The 21579-nt window shown below is 43.4% G+C and overlaps 1 protein-coding gene across 1 annotated transcript in view; it reads right to left on the bottom strand.

Annotated features, from left to right (window-relative positions):
• ATP7A (ATPase copper transporting alpha) overlaps nucleotides 1-21579 on the bottom strand; it is a 31366-nt gene that overhangs the window by 8872 nt on the left and 915 nt on the right. The window contains 16 exon segments of the mRNA XM_054516353.1: nucleotides 523-705; nucleotides 3012-3206; nucleotides 5018-5152; nucleotides 5454-5608; nucleotides 5753-5880; nucleotides 6381-6472; nucleotides 7127-7360; nucleotides 8299-8524; nucleotides 8703-8779; nucleotides 9409-9570; nucleotides 10194-10321; nucleotides 10324-10356; nucleotides 11275-11481; nucleotides 12212-12943; nucleotides 14092-14581; nucleotides 17067-17233. Of these exon segments, the coding sequence (XP_054372328.1) occupies nucleotides 523-705; nucleotides 3012-3206; nucleotides 5018-5152; nucleotides 5454-5608; nucleotides 5753-5880; nucleotides 6381-6472; nucleotides 7127-7360; nucleotides 8299-8524; nucleotides 8703-8779; nucleotides 9409-9570; nucleotides 10194-10321; nucleotides 10324-10356; nucleotides 11275-11481; nucleotides 12212-12943; nucleotides 14092-14581; nucleotides 17067-17174 (3285 nt within the window). The 5' untranslated portion in view covers nucleotides 17175-17233.

Genomic DNA, 21579 nt, shown 5'->3' with positions numbered 1-21579 from the left:
ATTTTTGGGGTTTTTAGAATGAGAGCTCAGGATCCCAAGATGGAGGAATTTGGGTGTACCCTGTCCTTCTTTCTTCTTCTTGGCCTCCATGTTCTGGGTGATGCTGGCAGTTTTGGATTGGTTTAAGGTAGAAGCTCACTGTCTGACATAGGTGATAGGTATTGGGAAGTGATGGTAAATATTGTACACAGAGTTTTTAGTATAAAAAGATAACACTGCCCTGGGGCAGCCAGTGTGCATCTGTCTGACCTGCTGGACAGACCTCAGCAGGCCAGAGAAAGAATTTTATAGATAAGAAATAATAAACAACCTTGAGAACGAGAACAGAAGAATCCTGATTCCATCTTTGACTGCCAGGCTGGGAAAAGAGACTTTCTAACCCACCTTGGGGTCACTGTGAGCAGCAGAGATTGAGACACAGCAACTACTCAAGCTGCATGAACAGCCTTGTGGCATTGAGGAAACCCTGCCAGAGGGCTCTTGCCCAGGAGAGCAGGCTGTGTGTGGGAGCCCCTCCAGTACCTTCTTGCAGTACTTGGTGATGGCAGCTCCCAGGGGGTGCTCACTGCTGCTCTCCGCTGTCCCCACGATTGCCAGCATTTTGTGACGAGGGAGGAGGTGCCCCTCCACCAGGAACTTCACCTGCATCACCTCTGGAGTGCCGTGGGTGATGGTCCCTGTTTTGTCAAACACAACCACCTTCACCTGCAGGAAAGCAGGAAGATTTCACTCAATGAACTGAGCATGGAGGTGCACATTCCTTGGAAAAGCACCCACTTGAACCAAATCCTGAACACAGAGCCACGACCTGACCGGGAACACCCCGAGCTGGACAGGACCCACCAGGACTGGAGGACTGTGTCTGGGATGGGCTGTTGGGGCTCTAACTCTGGCTAGCTGTGGACCCAGTCCACAAGATCCTACACAGACCAAAGCAAAGGACTGGAGTGCCCTTCCCTACATGAGAACCTCCGTGGTACATTTATTTCCAAGGTGGGCAAGAGGCCGTGGAGCCAGGGCAGGAGACTTTTATACCCAGGGGTGTGACCGCGTTCACAGGGGTCCCAGGATGAGGGAAGAGACGAGGATCTGACTCCATGGTTCAGAAGGCTGATTTATTACTTTTTGATATATATTATATTAAAACTATACTAAAAGAATAGAAGAAAGGATTTAATCAGAAGGCTGGCTAAGAACAGAAAAAGAATGATAACAAAGGCTTGTGTCTGGGACAGTGTCCAAGCCAGCTGACTGTGATTGGCCATTAATTAGAAACAACCCCATGAGCCCAATCCCAGCTGCACCTGTTGCATCCCACAGCAGCAGATAACCACTGGGTACATTTTGTTCCTGAGGCCTCTCAGCTTCTCAGGAGAAAAAATCCTTGGCTTTTCTTCACCTTGAGAGCAGCAGTGTGTGCACTCACGTTGTTTTGTGTCCCATAGTGACACCACGTGATATAACAAACTATTCAGTGCAATATAAAGACTACTCTGTACAAATCTCCAATAACCCAGTGCAAAACAGCAACTAAATAAACTTTTTAGTGTCACAGACATGTTTTATGAAAAATCCTTTCTTTAGGATTTTTCCTCCTGAGAAGCCGAGAGGCCTCAGGAACAGAATGTAACCAATGGTTATCTGCTGCTGTGGAATGCAACAGGTGCATCTGGGATTGGGCTCATGGGGTTGTTTCTAATTAATGGCCAATCACAGTCAGCTGGCTTGGACTCTCTGGTCAAACACAGGATTTTGTTATCATTCCATTGCTTCCTTGCAAGCCTTCTGATGAAATCCTTTTCTTCTATTCTTTTAGTATAGTTTTAACATCATTATATATATCATAAAATAATAAATCAAGCCTTCTGAAACATGCAGTCAGATCCTCCATCACCTCCCTACAAGCCATAGCATACTATGGAGCACCCTACTCCATTGCCAGTGGAATCTACAGCTCAACTTTCTTGGTTGCTACTGGATTCCACAGCCTGCACATAAATTATCAGCTCTACATTCCTGCTAGTGTGCCTCTTACACCCAATTAAATACCACTCACATCAAATCACCACTTCAGGTTTGAAGCAGCCACCTGATACTGACACTTTGTAGACGTTGTATGATTATTCCTCTGTATTTCTATCTACTGATGAGGATCTTACTCTTCTAGTGTACTAACTACAATTGACTTCCAATCCTTAGACTCTGGATTAAACCCAGAGAAGAGTAATTGTAGGAGCATCAGGGGATAGAACGGTCAGGACGGACGGAGATAGAGATCTCTGCAGCCAGGTCTGGAACTTGGGGTTCATTGCAAAGGGCCTGGGGGCAGGGCCCTGCTGGGAGCTGCCAGGCACAGCTCAGAGCAGGACTGAGAGGAGAGAGGGGGAGAGAGGATGAGAGGGTGAGAGAGTAAAAGAGTAAGAGAGTGAGGTTCCCATTCCAATACAATAAATCTTCTTCTGTGTTGAACATTCTAATTCTCACTAACCAATCTAGTACAAGATACAAATCCTACAGCATTTCCATACAGCCTATAAGAATCATTACATTCCCATCCTGTGTTACATTTTAAACCCTACAAACTCCTCTTTGGGCCCCTTCTGCCAAGCTGGCAGGGTCTGCTCTGACCCTTGGGCCTGTCTGCAAGCAGAGGGTGTTGTTCCATCAAAAGGGGATCACCTTCAGCTGGCCATGCCATTGTTTTCCAGTTGTTCAGTAACTGAGGGATCTCAAAGCTTGCTTTCATTTCAATCTCGCTCATAGTTTCCATATTCTCAAAATCTTTTGCCAGACAATCATATTTATAAGGTTTTCCTGTTTCATCTTCCCCAACAAGTAATAAACATAGTCCTATTCATACTGGCCCTAACCCTAAGCATCCTCTTAACTCCTCTCATCCGGGGACCCCAGTGAACACCACCACAATTTACTGCAATACAACACCGGACATTCCATCATCACCTCCAAAGAGCTGGCAAAACCCCCAGCCCGGGCAGCCTTGGGGCCCTCACCTTGTGTGCCATCTCCAGGGGCTCCCCTCCCTTGATGAGGATGCCATTCTGGGCACCCACACCCGTGCCCACCATGACAGCAGTGGGGGTGGCCAGGCCCAGCGAGCAGGGACAGGCGATGCACAGCACCGTGATGGAGGCCTGGAAGGCGAAGCGGATGATCACCTCTGCTGCTGAAATGCTCTTGGTGTAGCCCTGGGCATGGGGGGAGATGGTCAGGGAGAAATCAAACAACTGGAACAGCACATTTGGCTATGCAGTGTCTTGGGAGGGGAGTGGGTCAGGGAGAAATCAAACAAGAACACATTTGGCTATGCAGTGTCTTGGGACGGGAGATGGTCAGGGAGAAATCAAACAGAACAACACATTTGGCTATGCAGTGTCTTGGGAGGGGAGTGGGTCAAGGGGAAATCAAACAACTGGAACTACACATTTGGCTATGCAGTGTCTTGGAGGTTGGAAACATCTGCTAATGTATCCGCTGAGTATTAATACTCAAAGTATGCAAAACCTAAGGTGAATGATTAAATTAACGATTAATTAACCAACTTGTGTGTTCTGTACTATGTCACCATGGTATTTTATGAAAAATCCCTTTGTCTTAGGATTTTTCTCCTGAGAAGCTGAGAAGCCTCAGAAAAGAAATGTAAACAATGATTTTCTGATTGCTTGGAATGTGCTTTGGAGGTTGCTGACCAACAGGTGCATCTTTGATTGGTTCCATGTGAATTGTTTTAACCTAATGACCAATCCCAGTCCAGCTGTGTTGGACTCTCTGGTCAGTCACAGGTTTTTATTATTCATTCCTTTCTAGCCTTCTGATGTCTCCTTTCTCTTTCTTTAGTATAGTTTTAATATATGATTTTCTTTTAATATAATATCAAAAAAGAAAAATCTGCCTTCTAAAAACTTGGGAGTCAAATTCTCATCTCTCACCTCGTCCTGAAGACCCTCACAACACTGCAACATAGTGCACCTACCCACTGATAGCTGCATCTACCCACTGGAGCTGGGGGTGCTCAGCCTGGAGAAAAGGAGACTCAGGGGTGCCCCCATCACTGCACAGCTCCTGAAAGGTGCCTGTGCTCAGCTGGGGCTGGGCTCTTTCTCCAGCAGCACTGACACAACCAGAGCACACAGCCTCGAGCTGCACCAGGGGAATACAGGTTGGATATTATGAAAAGGTTTTTACAGAAAGGGTGAGAAAGTTCTGGAATGTCTGCCTGGGGAGGTGGTGGAGTCCCCATCCCTGGGTGTGTTTAACAAAGCCTGGATGTGGCACTGGGTGCCAGGGTTTAGTTGAGGGGTTGGGGCTGGGTTGGACTCGATGATCTTTAAAGTCTCTTCCAACCCCAAGATTCTGTGAATTCTCCTCAAATGTTTTATTTTTAGGACATTTCCTTAAACAAGACACCACATGCTACAACTCTTTAATGATGCACTGTAATAAAAGATACTGTATCAAAGATATATATACACACTAAGGTGCAAAGAAAGCAGATATGAAGATGGCTTTCCTGGAAATGGAGAAATTCTAATCAGAAATAGTTTTGAAACAAGAAACCCTGTGACCTAAGCAATGCTTAAGTCCAAGCTGGGATCCTGACCCTCCTCTGGAATTTGTAACCAAGATGAAATCCACTGATTGCCAAGATGAATTTGCACAGAGCTACATATATAATTGGAGCTTGTGACAGGAGGGACTTCTTTTTCCCACAGAGGAGGGATGGATGGTGGGAAATTTTTGATGTTTAATATTTCTTTTAATTAACTTTTTTTAAATCCTAACCTACAAGATTTGATTAATTACTGTGGATTCTCTTCAAGTATAACTGGAGGAATGATACAATATAAAAAACTACATAATGTAAAAAATGTCATAACAAGAGCAGTAATAGTCATCAACTGCTTGCAAGGGTAATCCAGAGAGGGAACCACTGCAGTCTAATAGAATTGTAAAGCTGTTTGTTAAATATTTCAGAAGGTGTTTAAAGAAATTTACTTACCAGAAAGTATTTTTCCACTATTTCAAAATCCACAAACCCAATTATAATCCAGGCAAAAAGGGTAACCACAGAGACAGCCACAATAAAAGGAACGAAGTAGCCACTAAGTTTGTCTGCAAATTGCTGGATGGGAGCCTGGCAAGAAGAAACATCACTCAGCACCACCATGTTTGTGTCTGAAGGCACAGAAGAGAAGAATCACAGCTGCTGCTTGCAGCACACTTGGCTTGCCACACTTGGTAATTACAGATTTACTTAATAAGAGGATGAGACTTGGCTCAGTAGACAGGATCAGAGATCATCCTTACTCAGCAAGAAACTTCATTATGCATCTGCAATTCAAATCCAAGCAGCCTCAGCCACCCTGCAGTGATTTGCTGTGCTGGTGCCTGCATGAGACAGCAAACCTCAAGTGTTAAATTGGGTGATGCTCTACCTTAGAGGTCTGGGCCTCCTCCACGAGTTTCACGATCTGGGACAGGGTGGTGTCAGCTCCCACGTGGGTGGCAGAGATGAGCAGGGACCCGTTCTGATTGATGGAGCCTGCAATGACTGTGCTGCCAGGCTTCTTGGTCACAGGCATGGCCTCACCTGAGGAAGGGCAGAACAGACACAGCACTGCTGAAAAAGGCACCTTTGGGACAGTGCCAACTCCTAACACATCAGCTTCAACCTCCCCTCTGGAGATTTGTTTAAAGGAAAAGAGTTTTACCCTTGGAAAAAGCAAATGCTGACCTGTGATGAGGGACTCATCCACCATGGAGTGTCCTTCCATGACACGGCCATCCACTGGGAATTTGCCTCCTGGGACCACTTTGACAATGTCCCCTCGCTGAACCAGCTCCACATCCACCTGCTCCTCACTGCAAGGGTGCAAAGCTTTCAGAAGGGACTACAGCTGCAGTGACCCAAGCAAAGGAGCTGGCACCACACACAGAGCACAACCCCACTGGCTGGCATTAGTGCATACGAAAATTAGCACCAGCAAGTCATAGTGCTCTTTGAAATGGCCTATTTTATCAGAATTTTATTTACTTTCCAGTTAAGAAAATCTACTTCATCTATTTAAGAAAATCCACTTTATCTATTTAGTTTTCTGTCTTATCACAGAAAAAAATAGCAATAAACCAATAAACCAAAGCAGAGCAGTGTTAATTCTGCATTTTAATATTTTTATCTGCCAGCAAATCTGAAGTTATTTGCTTCATAGTTCTATAGCATAGTACATTTTTTCTGTGAATTAAGCATAATGTGAAGTTATTTCCTTCATAGTTCTATAGAATAGTAATTTTTTTTTCTGTGAATTAAGCATATTAACAACAAAAAAGGAACAACAGAAAAAGCAAATGATAAAGCACGATACCTTAAAAGAACGTTATCAGGGCCCAAGGTAACAATAGTAGCTTCAGTAGCTTGTAATGAAATTAGTCTTGCCAGTGCTTCTGAGGTTTTACCCTAGAATAATAATTTTCATATTTTTCTGACTCTACTATTGAAAAAAAAAAGCTGGGTAAATGACAACTGTGTATGTTGCAATTTACCCTTTTAACAAAACATTTTCTGCAAACAGTCTGATATTCGAACTTTTATTAGTTCAGTTATTAGAGATGATTTTATGACACAGAAGGTTAAAAGAACCCAGCAAAGCTTTTGCATGGGCTGTTTTCTGTGGTGGTGTTCACAGGGGTCCCAGGACCAGGGAAGAGACCAAAATCTTGACTCTATGTTTCAGAAGGCTGATTTATTATTTTATGATATATATTATATTAAAAGAAAATGATATATTAAAACTGTACTAAAAGAATAGAAGAAAGGATTTCATCAGAAGGCTAGCAAGGAAAAAAGTGGAATGATAACAAAAGATTGTGACTCTCAGAGAGTCTGAGCCAGCTGTGATTGGCCATTAATTAGAAACAACCCCATGAGCCAATCCCAGCTGCACCTGTTACATCCCACAGCAGCAGATAACCATTGGGTACATTTTGTTCCTGAGGCCTCTCAGCTTCTCAGGAGAAAAATCCTAAGGAAAGGCTCTTTCAGAAAAGATCATGGCTACAGTTTCCCCAGGGTTCTGAGGTGGCTCCCAGTGCCCTGCTGCTGTTTGCTCACCTTGGCCACGTGCTCCAGCCAGCGGCCCAGCGAGATGAACACGAACAGCATCGGGGGCGTGTCGAAGAAGGTCACAGGGTTCACTTTGGCCCTCTCAGCCATTGCCACCAGGAGGATGATGAAGGAGTAGAGGAAGGCAATGGATGTTGCCAGCACCACGAGCACATCCATGTTGGCTGTGTTGTGCCTCAGTGCTCGGGAGGCCTGGATGTAGAAGTGCCACCCCCCGAACACCTGCAATGGCATTTCACACATCTCCAGCACACAGCAGCAGCAGCAGCAGCTTTTCCAGTTTATTTGTGCTATTTTCACCTTTCTCTGAACATAATCCCAGCTCTAGTCAGGGCTGTGGTCTTCCCACAGCACTCTCAGGTATTCCCAGTGCCCTCCCAGTGGGATTCAGGAGATGCCTCACGTGCACAGCTGCTGGAGTTGTGCATGCTGAGAATTTTCAACTTTCTATGCTGAAGGGCACAGATCCTTGGAGAAGGCTTCCAAAATTGATTGACAGCACTGGGATTGTGGGTGTGTAGTTTGAATAGAAGTGTGTAACATCACAGGGTGGAAAACTTAGGAGTTTAAGGTTTTAGAATGTAGCAATACATATGGAGCAAGATGGAGGTTTTAGGGCAGTGGCTAGTTGTTCTCCTTCACCATCCCCTCCATGGGTTTGGGTGGTATTTTGTAATTGGACAGAAAAGTCCACATTGTAGACTTCAGGTGAGCAGTTATTGAGTCAAAAGTGAAAATAATTTAGGTATCATTTCTTAATTGGATAGTTTAGCCTTAAAAGACCTTGCAACAAAAGATTGTTAGCCATTTTTGTGCCTTGTTAGTGAGAACTGCAGAACTCACTGCTGTGAGACTGTAACACAGATAAGAAATAATAAACACCTGAGTCTGAACACAAAATACCATCTCCAGTGCCTCCAATCCCCACCTAGACAGAGGAAGAAAAAGGAGCCAGGAACCAGCAGAGCAGCTCCCCACAGCCTGCCCTGCCCCTGGAGTCCCCAGCACCCATTATTTTGGCAACAGCAGAAGCACCTAAGAACCTCAGAAGCATTTTGCATCAGCACAATTGCATCCACTTTTTAAACTTAATTTCTTCATCACCTTCCAATTTGAGCATTTAAGCCCAACAAAGCAGGAGTTGGCATAACCCCACTCACCTGTACAGGGACACAGAGTAAAAATGACAGGAAATTCATGACAGACAGTCCTGGCAGGAGCTGGTACTCCAGGGCCATGGAGGAGTGGAGGGCCTCCATCTCCTCACTGCTCATGTTGTGGTGTGCGTGAGCATGCGAGAGCTGGCTGTCCATCACCATCATGTAAATCATCAGCCCCATCACAGGGATGCAGAAAACCAGGCTCACCACAAAAGACCTTTTCCACCTCAGATTTAAAAAAACAAAAAGAAAAAAATAAAGAAAAAACCACTTGTATTGCTGGAGTGCTGGAGAATATTTAAGTAGTAAGTCTGCACAGTCACAGAAAAAAACTCATAAATTGATGGTTGAGTAACAAAGAATCAAAGATGTTTATGGAATCTTAGTGTGTTCAGAATACTTACTGCCTGATTTCCTGCTTGTGATCCAGATGACTGGCAGATCTATCCTTTTTGACTAAGGAAGTAGTAAAACCTAAATCCTAAGGGAAAAAAGCACAATAATAAAAAAGAGAACAGTCAGTTCTAAAATGCACTTTGTGCTCAGTTATTGCCAAATTACTGATGGTGCCAGTCTTACCTTTGATTAACTTTATTAACATTTCTGGTATAAAGTGTTTTTATTGTTTAGTTCCTGTTGTCTGTTACTATTGTTTAGTTACTTTTCAAGAAGAGAAAGGCAATCTGATGTAGAAATTAACCTTTCTGGAACAAAATACTGTTCTAAAATGTGGCTTTCCAAAATGGTTGTTCCTAAAGCACAGAAATTGAGAATCTGAAGGAGAAGGCTGAGAAACTTATTTCACTTCTCACCTGCAACAGTACTTTATTTTTAAATAAATGTTCTTGATTTTTATACCCTATAGCTGGTATCTGCAAGTCTACCATGACCTGGCTTTCACAGTATTTATTTTTAAAAATTAGGCAAAGTTGTAACAGAGCATTTTTAAGCCAGAACACACAAATTAGCTGCAGGAAACAACACTAAGAAGAAAGAAGATGGAAGGAGAGAGAGCTATTTTTTTGCTTCAACAGCCTTTCCTTCTATTTCTGGGGTGTGTAAATCTCCCACTGGATATTTCAGGAGACTTGGTGCCTACATGAAACTCACCTTTATCACTTGTATGACATCTCGAGGACCAATGGCCTCAGGGTCATATTTGATGTGGGCTTTGTTGGTGGCAAGAGCTACAGAGCAGTACAGGACACCATTGGTCTTCATGAGGGTGGATTCTATCTTGTGCACACAGGAGGCACAGGTCATCCCTCTCACCTGGAAAATAAAGGTTCCTTCCTGTTACAAAGCACAGGTTACCTGGCAAATGCACCTTAGCAAGTAGGAAAAGTCATTGTGACTATGCTGCATTATGTATTGCTTTGATCTGGGGTGTGAGCACTGTAGAATCACAAAACAGTTTGGGCTGGAAGGGACCTTAAAGACCATCCAGTTCCAACCCCTGCCATGGGCAGGGACACCTCCCACAGGATCATGTTGCTCAGAGCCCCCTCCAACCCTTCCAGAGGAAGCACAGCACAGGGACAAGGTTATTAAGCCCTGCCAAAGCTCTGTTGGATGTTCAGTCTCAGAGCTGGGGGACACTGAGCTACACTCAGCTTCAAAAAGTAAAAACAAATAAAGAGTAAATTCTAGCAACAGGAAGAGCAAACAGAAAAATACAGGAATATTTCTCTGCATTTTCAGTGTAGTAGTAAGCCAGCACAGTTTGCAGGACAGATAATATCTGTGATACACACCTGATGTACCATTACATTTAATTTTTTATAAATTAACCTCTATTACACTATTCAGCTCTAGGCAGTGGGCACTAACACAGGCACATCCAACAGATAAAAGCACTAAAAGCTGAAGGTGTTTGAGTTTACTGATCAGCTTACAACAAGCTCCAGAATTCCATCTCCTTCCCCACAGTTTTCCATCACGGTGGCTCCAAAGCCCAGCTCCCGGATGAGCTCTGCAATGGCTGCAGGGTGAATGACAGCAGGGTTGTACCTCACTTCTGCCTTCCTGCCATCAGGGCAACAAGGATCGAGTGGATTCCTAGCAAACAAAGTGTGTGAGTGGCAGATCAGGCTTAGGAAACATCCTGCATTTATTATAACATGAGGGCACAACACAATTTATTGAAATTGAGAAAGCGTCCTTGTTGTATACAAAGAGAAACATCCTCATGTTTGGAAGCTACATCAGCACCTCAGTGCAGCTGTGACAGATAAAGCCTCACTCCACATGAGCAGCATGCCTTTAACAGTCTCATTACAAACATTCTGTCCATGCTGTATGAAAAAATATCTATTTTTCCTTAAAAGAAGTTATTCTAAATCACAGTGCTGCATTCTCTGATCTGCATTTACCATTTCCTGCAGCCTTTTTTAAGGAGAACCTGCATGAGAAAGGGCAGATCTTACAGTGCAATCCTACTGGGCACTGAGAGGATTTCCATCCATCCATTTTCTAGGATGAAAAAAATTAAAATCCAGGCTGACTTGAAACCTGTCCATCTTCATTATGATAATTAAACACAGTCTGGATTAATGACTCTGTTACATCACAGTCATACAGCCATTTGTTCCTGCAAATATAATCACAGACAGCAGTGCCCTGACTTGCAGAGCTAAAATTAACCTGTGTCCCTTCTCACAGCTCCCTAAAGCTCACATCTGCCTCTGCCTTTCAGCTGCACACCTGGGAACCTCCCTCCAGCAGGAAAGAGCTGTTCTATCTTCAAAAGAATCCCCTATTTGATCCCAATATTCTCCGGAGCTGCTGCTTTTGCAACAGCAGAGTCAGGAGCACATCCACAAAGCAGCAAGGACGTCCCTGCTCCCACCCTATGGGCCAGAGGTGAGGAGGAACCCCTCTCCTGACAACCCACCCCTTAAAAACACTGCAAAAGTCAGAAGGACCCTCCAAACAAGTTGTTGGAAATGTAACAGAGCACGCTGACAGACATCTCACCATCCTCCTGTCTCAGATTCCTCTCGATGTTGGCCACGCACGAGGCACACGTCATTCCTGTCACCTGCACGTAGCACTTGGAGATGGTCTTGCTCTCCTGCCTGCCAGGGTGGGCTGGGGGCACTTTGGAGGGTGCCTCAGGCTTGTGAGAGTCCAGCTGTGCTTCAGGGCAGGGCTGAGCTTTGGCCACAGGGAGCTCTGCCTTTGCTGCAAAGGAGACACAGTTTGTGCCAGCGTGAGCAGCCAGTGCAGGGAGGGATGATGCTGTGACACACTGCTGCTCCCTGGGACTGAAATGGAAACTGTGGCTGGGCACACCTTGTCAGCCTGACCCACCCACCCCTCTGTAGTTCAGAGTCAGCAAAAGAAAACAAGACAAAGGTGGGCCACTGATTAACTTACTGGTTTGCTACTGCTTACTTTGCCTTTCCTCATTGTCTTTGTTCTGTTGCACATCCTTTGTCCTCTCCTGTTTGCTGGAAGCAAAACCTCTGCACTGCAACCTTAATTTCACACAGTTTCACTGACTTCACCTGGAGCACAAAGCTGAACTTGTAAGCACGTGCATGTTCCATAAGCAAAACCAATGTTTTTAACTTAGGGGCTCTGAAACTACAGCAATTCAGGGAATGCTGCTTGTGCAGGAACAGGGTGAAAAGGATTAAATGTGAGTACCCAACCACTTCTGCAGCTATTGACATAAAATAGCATTCATCTGACATATTTATATTGCCAGACATCTCAATCATTTGAATCAATCTGATGTGTTAAAAGACATGCACATTATCTTTAATGATCTCATCTGCAGTGAAGATACAAAGCTTCTCTTAGCAAGCACAAAGTGTTATGGCAGCTGCTAAATTTCATCTTGGGTGGTACCAAATCCTAAACATAACTGTACAACCCTTGTAAATGTAAAAGTTTCACATGTCATTACCTGGAAAAGATGCATCAAATCCCATATCCTCTATTGAGGACCTCAAGTCCTCTGGGCTTGTTTGCAGTGGGTCATATTCTATAGTTCCAGTTCCATTTGGGAGAGAGACATGAACAGATTTCACACCTGCCTTCTGGGACAGCACTCCCTCGATGGACTGCACACAGGAGCTGCAAGTCATGCCCTCAATATTGATCACAACAACTTGAGTGAGGGGCTGGCTGGGATCCTTGGAGGCAGGGTGAGATTTCAGTGGAGACGCCAGCGTGGGGAAAAGTGCCAGGTTCTCACGCTCCTCAGGAAGGCTGACTCTGAACCTCTCTGGAGACACATTCTCCACAGCTTTCCTCAGCTTCTCAATGCTAATCAAGCTTGGGTGGTAGTTGATAGTAGCAGATTGGTTCTCTAAAGAAACCACGACGCTCGTCACGGCCGGCAGCGCCGACACGGTGCTCTGGATGTTGAGGACACAGGAATTGCAGTGCATCCCCTCCACTCTGAACACAACTGTCTTGGTGCCAGTCCCACTGGAGTTTTCTCTCTGTGATGCCTCAGAGCTCCTGGGCTGAGCATTCCTCAGCCTCTCCAGGTCAATCCCACTGAGCTTCAGGGGTCTAGGCTGCTTTTTGAAGGCTGCTGTGAAACCTGCTGCTTCAATTTGCTGCTTTATTTCTTCTGCTGTGATTAGAGGAGGCTGGTAGACAACAACAGCTTCCTTATTGTCCAGGGACACTGGAAATAAATCAATAAAATAAGTGAGTGTCACTGCCCTAAGCATAATAACCACATCACAGGATCTTGTCAAAGCTTTCCAGCAACACTTTAAATGGTCAGAAATGTAACTGCAACAGAAAGGAGATTTCATTGATTTCATTGGTCAAACAACTTAGTTCTTTAACCAGGTTTTGTCTAGTGCTACAACAATTTTCAACTCCTCCTCAAATTCTTCCTCTTTCCCCAGGATTTTCATAAATGGCATCACTGCTTCTCACTGAATTTATCCTTGTTTTAGGGTCTATGGCAATACACTTATCCCAAAGCTAACTCTATCAGTAAGCTGGTCTTGCCTTTTGCCTTTTAGATTTTTAATTGGACAGAAAATATGAACTGTTACTAATTGCAATTTCAAAAAGGCATCTGTTATTAGATATTTCTATAACTGGTAATAAAATTATGGAACACAAACTACTTCAGGCTGCCTACCAAATGCAAAATAAACACTGAACACCACCACCTATGTAACAGGCAGATCCTTCCCACAATGGGGCTCCTTTCTTCATTTCTAGTCTGTCACAGACATGTTTTCTGAAAAATCCTTTCCTTAGGATTTTTCCTCCTGAGAAGCTGAGAGGCCTCAGAACAAAATGTGAACAACTGATTATCTGCTGCTGTGGAATGCAACAGGGGCATCTGGGATTGGGCTCATGTGGTTGTTTCTAATTAATGGCCAATCACAGTCAGCTGGCTTGGACTCTCTGAGAGACACCAGCTTTTATTATCATTCTTTTTCTGTTCTTAGCCAGCCTTCTGATGAAATCCTTTCTTCTATTCTTTTAGTATAGTTTTAATATAATATATATCACAAAATAATAAATCAGCCTTCTGAAACAGGGAGTCAACATTCTCATCTCTTCCCTCATCCTAAGACCCCTGTGAACATGGTCACTCTAGTCCACATTAAAAACATAATTAAATCCCCAGTCCCACAAAGAGTCACTGTCACACTCAGCTATCTCATCTAAAACCTGCAATGCCATCAGAGGGCAAACAGCATGGCCAACCTCAATTTACATAAAAACTCACTAAAGTTGTACCTCTAATCTGTTGATTCCTTGCAATTTGCCAGCTTCAATTTCCATAAAAACACACTAAGGTTTTACCTCTAATCCTCTGAACTCCCTGCAGTTTGCCAAGCTTCCCCTCGATGGTGCTGGTGCAGGAGTGACAGGTCATGCCATCGACCTTGAGGCGCAGCACAGCGCTGCTGGCCTGGGACCAGCTGGAGTCCTCCCACGTTCCAGGGGTCACCTCTGGCACAGAGATGCTCAAATCTGCTCCTGGGACCATCTGGGGAATGTGCCTGCCATTGGTGATGGAAGGGATGAAAGTCACCACTGCAGTTCTTTGATCAGAGGACAGTTTCACATCCAGGATCCCTTTGTGGCTCTGCAGCGTGGCACAGATCTGCCTGGGTGTTAGGGCTGACTGGGCAGGCAGGCTGAGGAAAACTGTGTCAGGTAGAACAGGTTGTGGGCTTGAATCAGCCAGGGTTGCATCAAACCCCATGTCCCAGATGGCTTCCTGCAGAGTCACTGGGGTTTGCAGCTTGGAGTCGTAGATGATGACGGCGTTCTTGTCCTCCAGAGAGACCTGGAGGGGATAAACAAAGCAAGTGAGGAAACTGCTCCAGAGCTGGGAGGGACTGCACCACACTGCAAACTGCTCTGACTTGCAAGGATTAGCAACACTCCTCCAGTACAACTTTCACTGCTCACCTCAGAGAGCAAAGGCACACTGAGTGACTCCTGCTCTCCTGTGCACCAACAGGGCTGGAGAGAGCAAATCCCAGCCCCACTATCCAGAGTCTGTCTGGCCACTTCTACTTGCAACACCCAGACAGCACCAACCACCTAATGAAACTTCCAGAGCCAAATTCACTTCAATTAGGATGATTAACCCAATTGAACCCCTGGAGCAAAGCAGCCCACAGAAGAAATTGGAATCAGTTAGCAGTAATTCTAATGCACTTAGGAGTAACTGCCCCCGGGCTACAAGGGTGGCAGAAAACACTCTTTGAAAAATCCCACAGCTTTAAGCAGCAGTGAAAGGAGCCCAGCATTTCCAGGCAATGGAGGCACAGGCTGGTAACTTGCTGTGACCAAAAACCTGCATTAGACTTCCCCAGAACTCACTTTAGACACCTGATATGTGACAAACATTAAAGATGTTCTTCCTCTCTCTGTACATTTTGGTGATCCAGAGACATTGTCATTGGTAATGACTTTTCCCATCTGATGGTACACACAGCCTCAATTTAATTTGCTCCCAACAGATGATGTATCAAACACAATAACTGCAGTTTCCAAAAGGAAAAAGCAATGCCTGCCAGAGGCCCAACACATTACCAATTCAATTCTATCTTTCCTCTGGGCAAAGGTACAACCTAAAGACCACAGCCATGATTAAATTCTATCAGTTAAATCATTTTAAGAACCACCTTTCCTCGTTTCTGTCCCAATTATGAGCCTTAGCAGAATTAGCAACATGGACATTTAAGGGTTTCATTGCAGAATAACCTAAAAGCAGCTGTTTGTCTGTATTAGTCATCTAACATTCATGTCCCTTGCTGACCTAATTCATAATCACTACATAAATCCCTGTTTTATTATTCCCAGAGAATTTTCTGAATCAACTGATCTGCTTAGAGTGAAGCTCTGATGCTGTAAAAAGGATAATTACTAAATAGGACCTCAAAGTTTCTTAAGAATCCTGCTCTACTCAGACTAAGGTTTTGCAGTGTATCTTTTGAAATAGCATTCAGCTTTGGGATAAGGTATTTACCTAAAAACCTAAACACAAAAGCTTTAATACTGTCCTTTTAAAAACCTACTTCATTCCTTTTGTAAGAGACACTGGGGCTGCATATACCCTTTATACACTTTGTATAAATCTCCCCATCCCATCCAAAGCCACCTGTGTATTCTCAGAAATTCCCTGAGAAAACACAAGGCTGACAAAATGACATCTTTTGCCAGAGTAAGGAGGAAGAGAAGATTCTGAAATCCGATTTTTTGGGGATATTATTTTACAGGCTGCTTTTAACCTTTACCTGGGCTCCTGCTTGCAGACACCCAGTGATTTATCTGGCCATGCACAGGGAGCTGTTCAGAGCTGTCACAGCACAAACTCACATCAAAGCTCCTCTACAGCTGAAGGAAGATGAAAAATGATCTGTCTTGTAAATTTTGCTGCTTTTCCCCAAAATTTCTGTACACAAACACCTATTTCAGGCCACAGGGAACTGCTCTGAGCTGTGCAGGACCTGCTCTGCAGGGGAAGTGCATGACAATAGGTCCTGCAAAACCAGCTCCAGACAATGATCACACACACCCCAAATTAAAATTGTACCCAGTTCTGGGAAGTGTTCACCTAAGGTATCCCCATAAAACAGATGTTAACTGCTGATAAAACCAGGAAAATATTATTTTCTTTGGAGTAAAGTCAACAAGTACAGAATGTAGGAGGATGCTTTCAGAACACAGACACTACATAAATAAACTTCTCAAATTTTCTGTGATTAGAACTGTTCTTTCTACTACAGGCTGGCTTACAAAATTCATAGAAGTCTGTCAGCTTTTAAATTACTTCCATTATTAAAACTACTGTAAAATTATGTATTCTGCAAGGATGGTCAGCTCACTCTGGAATATTCTACAGTCCAATATTTAGCCCATGACAGAAGAAAGCAACATTGTTAGTCTATCTCCTCTGAGCTAAGAAAAAAGTTAAAACTAAGTCAGGCAAAGAAAGCTTGAATTAGGACAAACCCTGCTCTTTTTTTTCCCATTACTTCACAATACTGAGTTAATTGTAAAGCAGATAATCAATTAAGAGTAACAATAACTTAACTCCCTCTGCAGTGAAGCCAGCACCTGTTTTTCTCTTATTTACCAGAAATACACCAATGCACCTCCAGCATCAAAACACACAAAATCCAACCATCCAAATACACCAACACCTCCAACCTGCCAAGAAATGCAGAGAATAAACTCTCCTTACATTATTTTCCTGTCTCAGAGCACAATTTCTCATGGTTTCTCATCCAAACCCTTGCTAGAAGCAATGTTAGACTCACTTGAATGTTGTGGATGCCATTCATCTTCCCAAGGTGCTGCTCAATGCTCTGGGCACAGGAGCTGCAGGTCATCCCCTCCACGCCGATGGCCACAGACTTGGCCTCCATGGTGAATTCTACTCAGCTCTGCTCATTGCTGGTGGCTCAAACCATCAGGACATCAGTTCCTAAAGAATTTCACAGAGATTGAAATAAAACAGATGTACTGGAAGGAGTCCCCGTGGCAGGGCTGGAGTGAGAGGAGTTTCCAGGTCCCCTCCAATCCAAACCATTCTGGGATTCTAGGGGTTAACAGAGGACCTCCTTCACCACATGTGACTCTGGTAGATGTCACAACCTGAGCAGGTATCAACAGAATGGAAAACTCCATGTATTTATTCCCACGAATTCTCAAAATAGGAAAGAGTTCAGACATTTATTATTAAATTTGGGACACACAGGAGATCATTTAATTACATGCAGCAAGCTGTGGTTCACTGGTGTGAGATATTAAATTATAGGGGGAAGCAGAGAGAGAGGGACAGCAGCTCTTGGAATGCTGAAACAAGAGGATGGCACATCAGACACAGCTGGTAACTCTGCTTTTCCACATTCTCTCTCATATATTGCCCTCTGTTTGCAAAAACAAGTGATGCTGAAGTTAGCCCAGGCAGCAAATCCAGCTTTTTGCAACACCTCATTCAGAAAGGTCTCATTTCTACTCCTCTGAAGAGTTTAATTACTATATTTGCTCATAAAAACAAGCCCAGAAAAAAAAAAAATCTGAACCTAAATGAAATGTGCAGAAATAAGAGCTAATGGAAAGGACTTCTTCAGCCCAATGCACAAACTGTTAAGTGACAGAGAGGGAAAGAGGGGACAAGAAAATCTCCAGATTTTTTGTTAATATGTTGAAAAAAGTAATGCAAGGTTTTATTGACAGAGAGGTCAGTGACCAGGGAAATGATCACAGTTAATGTTTGGCAGCAATGGAAGCAGCAGTAAAATCTGATGAGTAACTGAGGAGCTGAAGTGAAGCACAAGTTTAACTTGTTTTCTTACCCTGAGGACTTATCTTGGAAAACTCAATTACATTGATGTTTAGTAAAATAAATTTTTCCTGCTCCATGGTGACATTTTCAGACTGTTCTCTGTTACAGAAGGCCCAGAGGGCTCTGCTTTCACTTTCAGACATGCCACAAACCATGTAAGAATACAAGGAAGTTTCATCATTGAAACCAGTTTACCTCCCTGATGTACAAAATGAAATGCTGAACTTAATTAACAAGCACTGAGAGAAGTAGAAAACTGGGAATAGTGACTTTTCCAACAGATTAAATACATCTCATCCCTGCTAAGAACAGAAATAAGACAACTCTACCTGAGGAGCTATTACAGATCTCACTTGTCCCCTGCTCTTACAAGAGCTGAGTTATTGGAAACACTCAACACTTGTGTGTGAATAGCCACACGTTATAGAAATGCAGAACTGTCACATGAATTATCAACCAACAAGATAATTTTTTTAATAAAGTATATTTTAAGCAAATCTCATACAGCAGCTCCTTTCTCAGGCTGATCTGCACACTCAGAGGTCCAAAATACTGAAACCCCACTCATTTACCTAAGGAAACTGCTGCTGTGCTGCCACCCCATGGAAATGTGATGCTCTGTGCCCCCCAGCTGTCCCCAGGGAATGCCCAGGGCACACCCAGCAAACAAGGACAGCTCTGTAACCCCACAGGCAGGGACACACCAACATTCCCACCAGCCTGAAACACAAAGCAAGTTGCAAAAAGCACTTGGAACGTGCAGGGAACTTTGTGAGCACGACCAGGCACATGGGACTAAAATCAGACAGCCCAGACAGAACCAATCTGCCCTCCAGTAAGGTTTGGAGATTAAATTAAAAATTTCATTGAATTTAAAAGCATTTCAGGTACATGACCAACTTGAACTGCCCTGATACTGTACTTTGAAAACAAAAATAAAGGAAGGGCACACTTTGGCTGGGAGCTGGTGTCTAAAATAACCAAAGGCTGGCAAGATGCTGCCTTGGAGGAGAGCTGGGTACAGCTGTGACAGAGAAAACCTGCTGAGCTCCTGCCTGCCCTCCCGGGCTTTGCTTTAAGAGACCCAAGCTGCAAGTACAATAATATCCATTTTTCCAACGCCAGGATACAATGTTAAAGGTTCTCTGTCAGACAAACAGAGCCACACTCACAGTACACTGAATAAACACTGATTACAGTAACCAGCAGCTCTGCCACCAAACACCCACCAACACATTCAAAACCCAACTGTTGAAATATGTAAAAATAACATGAAACTTCTTTTCACATCCATTATTATTACAGTTTGTATGGACAAAGCGTTTCCTCCATTTTCTCAGTCTGTTTCCTTGCCCTTCTGGTGTTTATCCATAAACACAGCAGAGAAAGCCCTTTCCTGGAAGAGCCAAAACTAAAACAAAAACCATAAAGGCATAAGAAAAAAACCCTAAAATTCATTTTTCCTTTTTTACCCCTCAAGAAAGTACTGAAGCATGAAGACTGAAACCAGAACTTCCCTCACTAGAATTTATCTGTTGGACAAACTGACTCTTCATTTTGTTCTCTGATCTTCCATTAAGAAGGACCCAGATCTCTCTGACACGAGCATCACCCACAGCTCCCTGCTGGTGGGGAAGACAACCAATGTGGATTTTTATTTGCCTTGTTGCAGGTTGCTAACAGTTTTTATACTAATTTTAAAACCAGGCTGTTCTCTAAAAGATGAGACATGTCCAAATCTAATGGTCTCTCCAATCAGTCACATTATTATTATTAACACTGAATTTTTAATGAGCTGTTTCTCATTCACTGGTTTCTGTACAGCCTTGCTGAAATTTCCAAAAGCCAAACTGTCTGGGTTTCCAGTGCCCCTGAAGCTTCAAAGAGTTCTTGTTCTCAGAATGAAATACAGGGTTATACACAGTGACTCTAAATAGACAAATCCTTTTTTCCTCCTCTTGCAAAATTCCCAGGAGAACCAGTTAAATCTAAATTTCATCTCAGGCTGCATTCTATTCTACCTTGTCATATTCATTTCATTTCTGATGCTCTGCCTCCCTTACAAGTGCTTCAAGGTTCAAAGAATTTGGCTGAAACTTGAATGAAATATTTGTTATATTTCCTCCTGAAGTCCATGACTAAGCAGACTGAAAATACCTGTTATACCAATGAATTAGGACTAGATGCACACAAAAGGTAGACAAATATTCACAATTTAATCCCAGTTCTCCTCACTTGGTTTAACATTTTCCCAAGAAAATAGAAGTCAAAATATCTGCAGCAATCCATATATTCCACATCAATGGCTTGTGCAAGTTAGCATGGACACATCCTTTTAATGATAACTTATTTTCTTACAGAGAAAAGACTTGAAGCTGAGGTCCTGAAAAGACCTGAGATGCTAAGTTATGGATTAAAAAGGATTTAGAGAAAAAAATAATGCTTTTATTCTTAACCGATTGCTCCATCTATAAAACACCTTTACCATCAATTAGTAAAGAATTTCAGGATTTGACAATACAAAGACATGGCAGTTCCTTTTATGAGCTAGCAGCTCTGTGTTTAGTTCCATTTTCTTGAAGGAAGTCAGTTAGTGCTTCTATGAAGTAAATGAAGCAACAGAAAGAGGTGATTTCTACTTCCAACAGAAATTTCTCCCTATGGAAAGGAAAATTCAATAGTGATCAAGCACAAAGTGACTGAGACACTCATTCATCTCTCTAAATAGTTTTTTGATGTAACACCAGTCACTGTAACTAAAATATCTGAAGAAATGAGGCTTGATGAGGTCAAAGTTAAGTAATTCATAAACCCACACTATAAAAAAAAATTTAAAAAATGAGCAATGCAAAGAGGAAGTTACAAGACCAGTAAAAACTCAAGAATCCCATTTAACCCTAAAAAGGCACTTTGGAGCTTCTAATATCTGAGCACAGCCAGGCATGACAGAGCAGCAGAGCTGTGTGCCCCACAGACCCACTTTGTGCCAGTTCTGGGATTAGCAGGGGTACAGCCAGGGAAGACAGAGGCTTCTGGTTACCTGCACAGCTCCAGTTTTCACCACTTTATAATCACCTTGAATTTACAGCTGCTGGAGTCAAAAGAGGTCACAGCTTGGCAAATACCACACAAATGCCAGCAACAGAATTTCACAGGTTTAATTACAGCCTTTGGATTTTATTAAATTTCTAAACAGCCAAGTGCTACTCAGCTTCTCTATTTATGGCAGCAGAAAGCTAAATTACTTTTTACATTAAATGGAGAAAAGGTGCCTGTCCCTCAGTGTCTGCAGAGACCTAAGGAAAAGAGCAAAGGGCAGGAGAGGGAAAAAACTGCATCATCTCACCCTTGGGCTTGAAAAGTGCTCCAGGAGATGGGTCCAACAGGGAAGAAGGAGGTTTATAGGGTTCATGGGCAAACAGAGCCACTGGAAAGGGTGACTGGGTAGGAGATATGGATGATAGGCCCATGGGTAGGTGAGG

The sequence above is a fragment of the Molothrus ater genome, chromosome 14 (genome assembly GCF_012460135.2).
Source record: "Molothrus ater isolate BHLD 08-10-18 breed brown headed cowbird chromosome 14, BPBGC_Mater_1.1, whole genome shotgun sequence".
Taxonomy (NCBI): domain Eukaryota; kingdom Metazoa; phylum Chordata; class Aves; order Passeriformes; family Icteridae; genus Molothrus; species Molothrus ater.
Note: the sequence above shows the minus strand (reverse complement) of the source record. Positions and strands in the feature narration are given on the sequence as shown.